This window comes from Balearica regulorum, chromosome 18 (assembly GCF_011004875.1).
Source record: "Balearica regulorum gibbericeps isolate bBalReg1 chromosome 18, bBalReg1.pri, whole genome shotgun sequence".
NCBI classification, from domain to species: Eukaryota; Metazoa; Chordata; class Aves; order Gruiformes; family Gruidae; genus Balearica; species Balearica regulorum.
Genome location: NC_046201.1, coordinates 9,203,626 through 9,217,612, shown reverse-complemented (window position 1 = coordinate 9,217,612; position 13,987 = coordinate 9,203,626). Strand labels below are relative to the sequence as shown.

Genomic DNA, 13,987 nt, shown 5'->3' with positions numbered 1-13,987 from the left:
AAAGTGGGATGTGAATTTAAGGTACAAGACTTATTCCAAAATTAAGGTATGGGAGCTATTCTCTCATTGGGCTAAACCAGGCAAAGCCATCTGTAGACCAAGATTAAGAACGTTATTCTAAAGAGGTATTGCAGGCAGTTTTCCTATGTAAATAAATAAACCGTCAGCATCTTATATATGCAAACAAAATTCATTAGGCTGCTGCGTTTGGAGCTGTGTCATATGCAGGGACAGGAGACATGGTCTCTGTTTAGTCCTCTGCTATTGCAGGAATTTCTGAACTATAAACCACCGTATGGGTAATAACCTTGCATGTAATAACACAAATAGACTCGAAGCTCATTTAAGAATATGATATTCCCAAAAGGCATATTGCAAAATCCTGTTAGAATGTCACATCAGTGCTAATTCAGAATACCAGCTGTGGCTTCAGATGTGAAAGAAATCCAATGTTTGATACCAACTAGAAAACTGAAGTTCTCGCTTAGCTTAAAAAATAAAATCAGCCTAGATTTTTTTTTTAAAGGGATTAATAAGCCTTTCTGCAATAGGCATTGACAGAACATAGCCATGGTTCTCAAGTTGTTCTGACCAGGACCTGCATTTTGTCTTGCTTTCCTATTCAGAGAGCTCCTAACCATGTGTACTTTAAAGATAACCTTGGTTTAGATTTGGATTCCATAAACTAACTGCAGTCTTTAAAAACAACACTTGATGCCATAGTAAAACTGCTTGCTCTCTGCTTATAATAATCTCCCATGATTTTGATTCATCAGATCCATATATAAAAAAAGGCAAATTCCTACAAGTATATTCTAAGACATTTCTGGTTTAAATCATGTGAGATTTGTATTCATAAATTTTTTAGCGTTTTTCCTGTAATAAAGATTAAATTGTTGTTCAGGAAGTAAAACTGTAACACATGCCTTTGACAATGCAATCAAACTTTATATAGCAATGTTTTTATTGTGTTCCTTTTGTTTTGCTTGTAGATGACTAATTTCTGCCTAGAAGTGACAGCAAGAGTTGCCATCTGAGAGGCCAATTGGAGCTTTATTTCTATTTTAAGCATATTTAACGCACATGTATTCAGAAGTGTCATTATGTAAATCAGTTTTGAAAATTGAACTCCATTAAAAATTATAGTATCATTTTCTGAGTTAATCTGAGGCTATTTTAATCTCAGAAATGAAATAAAAAACAGGTTTCCGCTAGGAGTGGCACTTCTGCCTCTTATATTGTAATTGATATGATAATATGGTAATAAAATACATTGTGTTTTTAATGGAGCAAAATGTTTGCTCTCCTTTGATTTGGAAAATCCTCTGACATGGTGTATTACCTGCGTAAGGGAGGGAAAACATTTAACAGTGCTTGGGATATGTGAAAACAGAGGCACCTTTAGAGGCAGAAAGGCTGGAAGTAGGCAAAGTTCATAGTGGAGTCCAGGCTAAGTAACAAGACTTTGCCAGTGATGAAAGGAACTTGATGTTAAAAAAAAAAAAAAAGGCTTAACGAGAAAGTTGGGAAGTATATACTTTCATAGTTAAAATAAACTGCAAATTAAGTCAAGTGGTGGTGGTGTGGGGTTTTTTTGTTTTAATACTACACTGACTATTAAAGGGATTTAAATGTAATTGTGGTGTTGTGGAATTGCTGTAATGTCGTGGTTTTTCTTAAGTACTAGCAAGAGGAAACCAAAAAGTTTCTCATTTTGCACTGACTTGTTTCATTCACCTGCTTTAAAAAACAAAAAAGGCTAGAACTTCCCTTGGCACTAGTCTGACAGTTTGGGAGAGTTCACTTGAAGACATGGGCTTTGTAGAGTCTGATGTGACTTGAGTAGAGAGCACTGAAAATGAAGGCACTGGATGTTGTTACTTTGTAGTTACAGAAATCCTGGGGACTTCTGTTCTTCTCTGGAGCTAACGGGAATAAAGTCAAATCTATTATGGTTTCAACTCGGTTTCTTTTGGTAACCTAAGTCATTGCTTTTTGCAAAGTCCTAGAACAGTCCATTTAAACTACAATTTTAAGTACCCTTTTCTTAAGTGCAGTGTTAAGTATGTGGCACAAATACCCACCTGCAGCTCTTCAGAGCAAATGTTTCTCAAACATTGATTTACAGTATGATATTTGAAAGGTGACCCTTTGAAATGAGCATCAAGTTGAGCAGTCACGCAAGTGATGCATTTTTGGTCATGACAAGGTGATTCAAGTATTCAAAATACAGATATCTAATGCCACTTTAGGTGTCCTGACTTCCAGTTGTGCACCAAGCACTTCCAGATGTGCCTGACCTCCAGCTGCTATTCCAGACTCTGGGTCTTGCCATACCTGTCACTTCTGTAAATAGGTTGAGTGCAGTAAAGTATCCAAAAGGGCACTGACACCTACTTTTAGACCTCTGAATTGCTTACTGTAATGTTTATTGTTTTGGGTAACACAAGGAAAGGGAAACTGCTTTTGGTTTAGTCTGGAGCAGCATGCAGCACCTCTGTAAGCATTAAAGCACCTGCAGTGGCCAAGATCAGTCTTTTCAGGCAAGTAGAACAGCAGATAACCAGAACACCCTTCAACTGCCAAAAGCTCAAAAAATTGACTACAGTATTCTTTTTTAAAAAAAGGGAAACTATATAAGAATGTGCAAACATGTTAAAAGGAAAATAAAAGAAACAGCTAAAAGGCAAAATGCCTCATGGGGAGCGTTTAAAGGCACAATGTGCAAAATCTGAATAGTAACTGTTACCTGCTTCTTCTTTACGTAAAGAGCCCTCCCTCCCAGTAGGCCTGTTGTGATAAAACAGTTGTGCACAGAGTATTGTAACTAAAAAGACCTTTTTTTAACAAGGAAAAAATGTCCAACCAAACTTACATGTAAAGCAATAATAAGTTAGGCTGAAAGTGATCGCGATGAATAATTGGAAGACATCAAATCTAATAATAATAATAGTAATGGTTTCAGCCTGTCAGAAGGAGTATTCTCAGAAGATCTGTAGGGATGATAAATGATCAGAACCTAAAGAGCTGTCAAGGAAGATAAAATAGTTATAGAACAGTAAATGAATTATTTGCACTGGTATTTATTTGGAAGGGTGTTGGGGAGGTTCATTGTTATAACCATTTATTACGGTGATGGACAAAGAAGGGATAGATGGTGAAGTTTCAAATATATTTTCTTCTTCATTTGGGACAACTTAGATTAAATTTTAACCAAGATGCTACTGGTTACAGTTGCTTGCTACACAAGTCTTGCATTGTATTCATGCAAATTTTTCAGCTAGAATTTATAGGATGAATGCAATGATTTGAATTCATCTGGGCCTTAGTTTACAACTCCCTGAGAACAAAATCGATGCATGTGAGAAATTAATATGGAATGTGTTTGATCAAAAAAAGAAATACTTAGAAAATAAAGTATTTGCTCATGATCTTTAAAAGGTATATTGTGATTCCTAGCTGTTGAAAGCCAGCAGAACTTGCACTAATTACCTGGGGTTTGTTCTTTTTTTTTTCAGTTTTAAACTTTCTTCCCATAGAATGTGCTAATATTTAGTAGTACTTTTGAATGATTGTGGAAAGAGGTTCCAAATAAAGGTTCCAAATCTATTTTTTCTGTATTTTCATTGCCTACTATTTTATTTGTCGTTGGTTTCAATTTTGAACAGCTTTTAAAAATGCTTTTATTACAGCATTAGAAGCGGGCTTTTTTAAACATGAGATGTATAAAGTTAGCAATATAAGTATGGATTATTTACCTTCCTAGATAAACTTCATCTTAATGAAAAGCTCTTCCAACCTTTATTCTTATCAGGGAGAAAGAACAAGAAACACAAGAAGAGGAACATTTGATGGAAGAAAAGAAAAAGAAAAAGCAGGAAGAAAAGAAAAAGAAGGAAGGTGCTCAGAAAAAGGTTTGTTCACATTCCTGTTTTAAATTATATATTCACTTTACATGTAAGGTACAGATACTGGTTCTGCAGCCTTTACTTCTGTGAATAATTCTGATGCAACTGAGCGGTCCTGTCGACTTTGAGTGAGGCTGCGGTCTGAAAATCTCTGCAAAAGCAGTTGTGACAGTTCATTAGCACTCCCCAAGCTGCTTACCATCCCCTGATGTTAAGTTACTGCTCCCACAGCTGAGTCACGTGAATGTTCCTCAGCAACGTCAATGCAAAGTTAGCTGGATTAGTCTCAACTGGTACTGAAGTGACTGTGGATTCCGAGGCCATTGCGCATTTTCTGTGGTCTGCGTTCTCCTGCCTTGTTTTCTGGACTACATAGTTTTAATCTTAAATGGGCCTTAGGATGTGGATGGGAATCGATCACTGTCTTTTCCAGTATAAAAATTAGCACAGTTAATAATAAAAAAAAAGTGAGTAGATTCCAAACAGATTAAAAAAAAGACGCGCCTTCACAAAATGTGCAGTTAATCTGCGTAAGCTAATAGTATGTATGGATTCAAAGGGATACTGGATAAATTCACAGAAGTTAATTCTGTTGAGTGTTCAAAGGTTCATAAACATGCTGTTTGGTTCAGGAAGCCTCTCAACCTCAAGTGACAGAAGGTGGGGTGGGTCGATGGAGGTACTGGCATACTGCTTGCTATGTTCTGTACTGTCTCTTCGGCATCTGCTTTTGGCCTCAGTCAGACAAGGGCAGCCATTCTTACAGTCCTAATACGTGCAGTTCAGCCGACGTTCTTCAGTCCTTAATTGGAACTAATGTCTGATTTATGTCAGCAGTTTCTGCAAAAAGTTTAGCCTGCACCCCTATAATTATTACGTATCATTTTGAATATTGACAAGTAGTTGATTTGTTTTGTTCTTTTCTTCTTTCAGGCTGCTGAACAAAAAACCAAAGGTAAATTCACGTTTATACTTTGTGAACCATTTGATATTTTTGTAAGTTTGTTTAAAAAAAATGCGCTTGTACTTTTAATTTGTATCTTTTTAATGGGGAGAGTATATCTTACTAGGATAGTTCTGTTCTTAAAGCTTTGTTGGAGGAGCTGACTATACGTTGGGATTCTCAGCATAAGCTTTTTCTTTGCTTATCTTGCTGGGTATTGTATGGCACCTTTTTGACAAGAATATATGGATTAAATTTCTGTGAAACATCACAACATATGTCATCTTTTTTGTCTAATGTCAAGGCAGATGTAGTTTTCCATTTAGTTGTTAGTAGTTATTTATCTAGTTCAAAGACCACCAATTGCCACCAAAAAGGGTAAATCTCTCTCTCTGCATGCACGATTCAACTCAATTGAGTGAGTAAACTCAATTAATTGAAGTTACGAGAGAGCTATTTCCCCCCACCACCTGTTTTTCTGTCTGTGTGGGTTTTCTACTTGATAAGTGAATTGAATTGGTTTGCAGCATGGTCTAGGAAGCAGCAGAGATAAGTGCAGCATTCTCCTTTTGGGGCAGTGAACTCCTAGGTACCCTAGGAGGAATGTTAGTGAAGCTATGGCCTTAAAAAAGGTGAGGAAGAGAGCTGAGGTAATGCCTCTCTTCTGCAGCTGTTGGCTTACAGTTATCTAGCCTGTCCTGTAATTTACATGGCACTACACAGAACTCAGGGCTGCGGAACAGTTCTGTACGAGTTAGTATTCACTGTTATTTATTGCTGTGTAATTAGGTGACAGACAGGCAAGTAGAGCTTCCCAGCTTCCCAAAGACTGGGAATTAGAGAAGAGCCAAGCCTAACATATGGGGTTGACAAAACAACTTATGTTTCAAACGCTTTTTATGTATTTATACAGCAGAAATTAAGTATTGCTTCAGTAATACTGAATTCAGAAAAATCAAGTCTAACTATATGATGAAGAAACTGTAGCAAGTAATTTATTGAAACTCTGTCCTTTTCTTTCCGAATTTTTCTTATGTAGAAAGTGTGAAATCAGAAAATTTTAGTCTTCTGTTGCATCTGCCCTGTAAGATCTCGTGTAGTTTGTAACAGTGGACTTTGCTTTTGGGATAAGGAGGTCGCAGCAGTAGCTAAGCCCCTCAAAATCTTAAGTACATGAAAAAATTCGGAATTAAGATACATCAGAGTGATTTCTGTCTAAATGGAGTATTTCTGTTTCCACGGTATTACATGTTTTGTTCTCTGTATCAGCTCATTTCTGTGTGAAAAGGTTTCACTGCTCTATAGTGTATTATAATGACTTTTTAATATCATAATTCAACGGCAGATGTTTTTGCTGTCAAACTAAGTAAGTTCATTTTCACGTGATAATACAGTGGCTCTTCATTTCTGTTAATATTGAAAAACAGTGCCTTCTGCTTTCCTCCATGAGATATCACTATTTCTGTCTTTGTTGTGACAGCTTTGTTTTTAATTGCTTGAAAATGTCAAGTTTAAGTTTTTCAAAGTAGCACGATAGTAACTCCAGTTTTTTCAGGTACGCTTGTGAGTTCATTTCTTTTTAATTTAGGAACTGTCTTTTTCCATCTGATTTTTTTGTTTGTTTGTTTTTGTCCGTTATCTTTGTATTTAAGCGTCCTATGCTACTGCTATAAAACATGAATTGTGAAGAAGGCAACAGTAAATGAAGGTAGTTATGTTAAAGATTAAACAGTTCTGGCTTTTATTGTTTCATCTATCAGGAAGCACAAATGTACCTTTTTGGAGTGAGGTTTCATTGGAAAGACTTGTCCTGGGCTGTAGAGAACCCAAACCTCTCCTGTTCCTGTTCTGTTCAGTGCAGAGGGTAGTGGTTGTGTACAGTCATGTGGATGACCCTTCTTTTAATTTCCTTTGGCAGGCAACTACTGGTTGCTTTTAAGGTTGGTCTGTGGGAATGTTTAATTTCCACTTCACGATACTGGTCTCTAACATTTATCTTTAGGAGGGATGTACACAAGCTTATGATAGGTAGCAGGAGTTTCTTAAAATACAGAAAATGTTAATTCTAAATGAATGAGAGGAAAAAAATTGGCTGACCTTTTTTCATGGACTGGTTGACTGTGAACTTTAATGCAGTACTGCACCAAGTATTTTGTTTTGATAGATTTTCAAGGTTGAGTGACAAATGCTACAAGAACTAAAAGGCAATACAGGGTTTGTCATTGAATTTAGTTAATTTATTTCATATCTGGGACACAGCAAATTACATTCATTGTAAAGACAGGATGACACAGTAAAACCGGGTGAATTGACTGCAGCAGGTACTGCATGCCAAGGTACAGGATGTATTAAATCAAAGATTAAAACCAGGCTGGAACTGAATCTTTTGGAGAATATTGCTATATCCAGATTTTGGTAGGAAAGCTCTTTCTTAATGTAGTTGGTTGTGGTAACTTAGAAAAAAATTTCCTTTATTTTCTGTATGTGTCATTCAGTTCTGCAGCTGGGTTGCCATAGAAATGAGAGATGCTGACACCGTTTGGGTCATTGGAGAAAAATAAATTAGACAACTGGAGATGGGATATGGAAGGATTTTTCAGTTTCTGTTTTTTAGCTGACTGGAGGCGGTATGTTTATAATGTTTATTTGCTCTCAGCTGTAATTTTGAAGGTAAAGGCACTTTCTTGAAGTAGCTAGGATGGGACTAGTGGTGGGAGTTGATAAGCAGTAGGAACAGGTTAACCCTTGCCGGTGGCTTATTCTGTTCTAGAAACTCATGGTGGGATCAAGGTGCTTTTAAATTTTTTTAATTAATATTAAGATTTTTGGTTATTTCATTAGCACAATGGAAAATCTGGAGATACGGTCCTATCTAATAATTAACTCGTATGCTTTGTATGTGGAGTTATAATTTGCTGTAAGATGATACTGGCTGTTGCACGTTCAGTCGCTGGTGAGGCCTCAGGAAAGAGAAACTATAAGGAGGAAAGAGGTTTCCTGTGGGTGTGTGTATGTGGTGTGTTGTCAGTTAAATATTGCTCTCAGGCCTCAGACTGAGCTGAATGTTTCCATTTGTGTTGTGGAGCACAAAACCTTTCCAAAATAAACATGCATTTCCACCAATAGAGGAAAGGTATGTGGCTGCTTCTGGAGTTACTGGTCCAGGGGTAGGAAGTGCTCCTGTACACAGCTCTTGCGTCTATTTAAACAAATTCTTTTTTCTGTTTAAGCAAGGATCCAGCTCTAAGTCTTCTCTACATAGCAGCTTCTTCAGTGTCTAATTTTTTTTTTCCTGCAACATTGTTTGCCAGAGTATTTTTGTTAGGCTGAATCCTTTATAAATACCCTGTTGGCAACATTGTAGGGAATGTGTGAAAGGAAAAAAAGATTCAAAGAGCTGATAAGTAGCTGAAATGTTTCTCAATTACTTGAAAACAAATGAAAGTAGTCTTCCTGTTCAGCTGGGGAGGAGTGCTGCAGAATTAGATGAGGTGGGAAATGAACGTGTTTTTATTGCGTGCTGTGCATTGTACTTCCACATTACTGTTCTTTTATGCTATTTTTTTTTTTTTTGAGAACAGGACTATTGAGCACAGCCTATTAGTGTTTATTTTAAATGTGTAAACTCTTGCCAGTTTATATGCACTTGATAAAGAAACTTTGTGTATAAAGGCTTTTGTAATGAAAACATTCAGCTGTAACTACCACGAAGAGTTTTGTGCTGTATGGTAAATAGTCACTGGTATGGTAAATGGCTGTTACTTAATAACTACAGGGGACTTTTAAGAGAGCTATGCTTGTGATAAATACTATGAGGCCAACACATTTTTCCGCCTGCTTTTCTTGCCATCTTGCTGCAGGTTTAGTTAGCACGCGGGTGACTAGTTCCTTGACTGCTTTACTCCCATCCCGGCTGCATTCTATGCTCTTTGTCTGAAACAAAGTTAAAGTGCTGGTATAAAATAGCTTAAGTGGTTTGTTACTCAAATATCTGCCACAGTAATTTAAAGGCAAAATACCTTTACAGTTCTTCAGCATTATTGGCAATGAAGGTAAGTGTTAAATCTGTAAACATAGAAGTAAAAAGAGTTAAGTATTTACCATTTTTAGTCTAAGATAGAAAATATTTTGGTAAATTGATTAGAAATGCTAGTCTGGAAAATATTGTTTTCCCTTTAGTCTAAAGCAGAGATGGCCAGTCTCTGTATCTTTGAATTTGATGATCCTTGTAGGTCTGTCTTTAGCATGTTTGTGGTGTGGGACCCGGGAGAGAGATGTGGGCTTTCCAAGGGGAAAACAGGAACTTCAGCTCACTGCTTATGGGATGAAGCAGGAGTGCGGAAACTGGAATAGCTGCGATAATCCTGGGATTCAGCAGCCCATCCAGCACAACCCATCCTCTGTTCAAGTGGTACAATGGATCCTGAGCTGCGCATCGTTCCCTTCCGCCAGTGGCCTGTTTCTAGAGCTTCCCCCTCCCTCTTCACTGTGCGATGGTTTTAATATGCAACTTGCAGAGTCAGGAAGGTTGTCTGCAGACTGAGAGATTATTCTACCAAGGTAGACACTTTAATACGTTTTATTTTGAGGGACTTAAAAGAACAGAAAGCATTTAACAGTGTGTGGTTGCTTGATAAACCATTTGTGGTGTCACAAATGTTGGCATACTTTCTTCAGATTTTTTTTAAATTTGCATAGCATTTTTTTTATACCACAAGCAGCACTGTATATTTTATCTGGAGGAATGTGGTCAACTGTATTATAAATGGGTGTTAAAAGAGTGGAACAAAAGACCTGAGATCCCATCCCTTGCTCTGGCATTTCTATTTGGGTGACAGAAGTAGTGGCATACCTTTCTTCAAAACCAGGTATTTTCATTTCCAAATCAGGCATGTAGATTGTTGCATAGGTTTAAATTGATTCTTTACTTACCCTGCCCAAATAGGCTGTTGGAATGTTTTCTGCTTGTACTCATTTGGGTGTGAATTACCTTCCTGTGACCTACGCTCAGTTCTGCTCATACAGAAATGCAGTTTTAAGTACATTGATAATATGCTCTTTCTGGCTGGGGTAGATGTTACTGATGTTTCATGGTAGTTCTGTAGGAAATAAGGAAGACTAAACTTTCTAGAGAATCTCATCAGTATTTTAGTTAGAATTATGACAGTGTGTAACACAATTGGTCTTAAAAAAAGTTTAGAGTTTTTGTAGTTTGTGTCATATTAATGTAGGAACCAGCAGAGGTTTTTACATAAGATTAGGAAATGTGTTTCAGTCTACAAATCAGGTATGATTTACAGCAGACTTACAACCTCTGACTCATTTGAGTATTTATAGCTTATGCTTGAATATCTGCCTCTGCCATCTTGTTAGTTAAGTGCTGTGTTTGTACTGAACTGCTGAACATTGTAGTGACAAAATGTGCCATAAATCATCATTGCAGAGGAGGGGGAGCACTGTAATAAGTTCTTCAATTAAATCTTAATATGCAGTCATTTGATAACCTAATGATAACCTATTGCCATACATTAAAGCTTTATAATACAAAAATGTTTTCTTTTTGATAAATGTTATCATGGTGTTTTGCTAATATAAGTATCTTTAAACAAACATGAATTTGTTCTTCTTATAACCGAGATACTGCTTCTCTGATAGAGAAGTAATTACAATTTTACAATCTGCAAAGAATAGAGTATGAAGATAATTTGTGGAGTCCCTGCCATAATACTGGGTGAAAAGGAGTAGAAAAGACAAAGAGATTAGCGCAGACAGGAGGAGAAATTTGCGTATTCAAGGAGACAAAGCAAGAAGAGTAAGCTGGGAGGCTTGGAGTTAACTAGTACAGAAAAAAACCTTTGTTTTCCTGCTTATTGTTTCAGGTGGGATGGCTGTGACAAACCATCTTTAGTTTCTGGTGGCAGTAGTTTAGTGCTATTTAATATGTGCTTTTTACTCTCACAAGTGTAAGCAACATTATGAGTATCAACATTGCTATTATGAAGTAGAGGAGAAAAATGTAAGGTAAGAAGTAAGTGTATGGATAATCTTTGTTAAGCTACAAGCTATATTTGGCTTTGTGAGCAGTTTCTTTGTTGGTCTTGCTGGTGTGCTAGTCAAAGGTGTCCAACTAGAGATTAGTCATGGGATTGAGCATTCATAGGATCACAGAACAGTTTGAGTGGAAAGGGACCTTAAAGGCCATCTAGTTCCAACCCCCTGCCATGGGCAGGGACACCCGCCACTAGCCCAGGTTGCCCAAAGCCCCATCCAACCTGGCCTTGAACACTGCCAGGGAGCCGGGGGCAGCCACAGCTTCTCTGAGCAACCTGTGCCAGGGCCTCAGCGCCCTCACAGGGAAGAATTTCTTCCTCATATCTAATCTAAATCTCCCCTCCTTCAGCCTAAAGCCATTACCCCTTGACCTGTCGCTCCCATGCCCTTGTAAACAGTCCCTCTCCAGCTTTCTTGTAGGCCCCTTTAGGTACTGGAAGGTGCTCTGAGGTCTCCCCAGAGCCTTCTCTTCTCCAGCTGAACAACTCTTGGTGTCTTTTTGCAGGAAAGAGGATTTGTCAAGGCCCTGCAACCAAGGATTGGCAGTTCTGAAGGTTTAAGTCTTCTGTAGCTCTTGTGAAGCTGTAGACTCTTTAGCTTTCAAATAAATACTTTTCAGACAATGAGGCACCAAAGCAATTAGTACAGGTTTTTGGCAAAAGCATTTATCTATCTTAAAGAAAAACAAACAAACACAAAACTCCAGGGTTATTTGAAAATAAACCAGAAACCATAAGGTACATTCTTCTTAATGTGTTCCTGTCCTGACCTGGATTTACAGGACAACTGCCCCCTCTGAATTGATGTACAGTTACTTCTTCATCTTACTGCTCAAGTAAGCACTTCCAGTCCCATTCAGTGGTTGCCTTGTAAGCTTTTTATTCGGCTGGGAATAGAAAAGTAGGTAAGAGCTCAAGTCAGAGGTCCTTGATATTCTTAGTAGTCCTCAGAGGTAGTTTTTACCCTCCTTAGAGATAGTCTGTGTAGTTTGCCATCATGCAAATTTAGGCATGTGCTTGTAATATAAATACAGACAGAATATTGCTCTAGTCTTCCATGTGGTTTGCCTTTTCTCAGTTTCCTCAATTAGGAAATTATCTGGGCTTATCAGATTGAGGATGGTAACAGCCTGACCTATATACATCTAGTTTTAAAACTGGGTGAAAATAGGAGCTTTCAAACACTAGACACAGTTGATGGAAAGAATTTTTAAAATGCTCTAAATGTTGTAAGGGTTGATACCCTGTTTGAAGGCAGTAGGACTACAGGCTTTCAACAGATTTCTCTTTACATTGTCCATTGTTGAATAAATTTCAAGCCTGGGACATTATCTCTACAAGAGTATTCTGTGAGGAGAGAATAAGAACAAATTAGATAACACCAGTTTGGCTTTTCTCATCTAGACCTAATTGTCAGGGTGCCCCTTGGTGGTAATGTGTCTCAGATAAATCCCTGGCTTGCTTTCTGAAAAACAAAACAACTGCCAATACAGTTGTTGACAGCTGTATATTCTAGAATATAAATTTTAACACAGCTACACAATGATAATAGTGGTAGTTATGATCAAACTGCATGCTGTTTTATGGTTATTTATCTGCCCGCAGTGTGTGCTTTCATACTCGGTCATAGACCGCTTTTTCAGTAATGGGCATTGGCTAATGCAGTATGTTTAAGCATGTAGACTGTGAAACACTCAAACTGTTAACTTTCTGGCATCACAGCAGTTCAGCCAGTAGCATGTATCCTGTTCTATCAGTCTGCTCATCGAATAACTATTTTCCAATTATAAGTAGAGTGTTGCCTGATACCTGTTGGCCATCTGCGCATATATGCCCAAGTACTAGAGACCAGATGGGTTTTTCCGTTTTAGCGTGCCACCACTATGTTCTGTACCTACTGATACTAACAGACCGGAATACCCACGCTGCACCTCCCAGCTTTCTTACCCACCCAGCAGAGCCTGCGATAGGTTTTCATGGAGAAGGCATCACAGCAGCCAACAGAGCTTCCCACGAAAGAATGATCTGAGACAGTCCTCAAGACAGACAAGAAACTGCCTTCATGTACATGTTTCATTAAAAGAAGGATAAAAGCGAATGACAGACTTTAGTTGAGAAAGTAGAGGGAGGACCACACTGATAAAATAGGTGAGCTGGGCTGTAAAGCCACTTGCAAGAAAACCAGTCAGCTGCGATTTACCTGCCATGTGCTGACCACTTTCCATTACTAGATTATCATCTTACTACCTTGTAGTAGGAGGCTTGTGTCACATATAATATCTCTAAGATCTGCAAAGTGAGATTGAAGAGAGGTTCATCAGGAAATGTATTGGCTCAGATTGGTAATGACTGTTTTGAGATATATGCCAGTTTTGTAATGTTTCTTGGTCCCTTCCTTGTGAAGGCTGAAACCTGCTTTGAACTGTAACACTAATCACGCTCTTGGGGTAGTTACTCCACAAATGCTGAAGAGGACTATCTTGGGAAAACGAAGGAAATGAAAACGTGTTTTGATTCTTTTACACTGTGTGTGAAGCCTTTGGCCTGAGGGACCTTGTGTTCTCCTGTAGACTATCTGGTGTTGACATTCTTCTACTCTGAGAACCTAGGCTGCCTCTTGACTTCCCTGTGTTTTTCTAGATTATTTTAATGCTTTTCCTGAGTTGTTAAAGGTGGTAGCCCATACTTTACAAATCCTACAGGACTGCTTAAAATGTCTGTTTAACCAGCTCACGCTCTGGTAAATGCTCTGAAGCATTCTGGTCGGGTTTGCATTGTGCATCTGATCATTCAGGTTATTCCTGAACTGGTTTAGGCAGCGTAGTGTGCATTAGCATCCTAAGAGGTGGTTACTCATGAGGTTGATTGTAGGTCCAAGATCACCGTGAGCGGAGGTGATTTTCTTTTTAAACATCCTGCCCTAGCTTTGTGGCATGGAGCAGGGGCTCATACTAAGCAGTCTTGTGGGACCTGCGTTTAATAGCACCACTAAATGCTTTGGACACTCCTCAGCAGCCCCGAGCATGTCAGCAGCTGTTATTACTGTTTGCCCAAGGGGAACAGCTGAACTTGAGGCATGATTCAAG

The 13,987-nt window shown here is 38.2% G+C and overlaps 1 protein-coding gene across 18 annotated transcripts in view; it reads left to right on the top strand.

Moving 5' to 3' along the window:
* Nucleotides 1-13,987, top strand: part of TNRC6C (trinucleotide repeat containing adaptor 6C) — a 108,232-nt gene that overhangs the window by 17,556 nt on the left and 76,689 nt on the right. For all 18 annotated transcript variants that reach the window (XM_075770913.1, XM_075770912.1, XM_075770930.1 and 15 more), the window contains 2 exons: nt 3,815-3,914; nt 4,842-4,863. In XM_075770913.1, coding sequence (XP_075627028.1) covers nt 3,852-3,914; nt 4,842-4,863 — 85 coding nt within the window. In that variant the 5' untranslated portion in view covers nt 3,815-3,851. The remainder of the gene's footprint in view (nt 1-3,814; nt 3,915-4,841; nt 4,864-13,987) is intronic.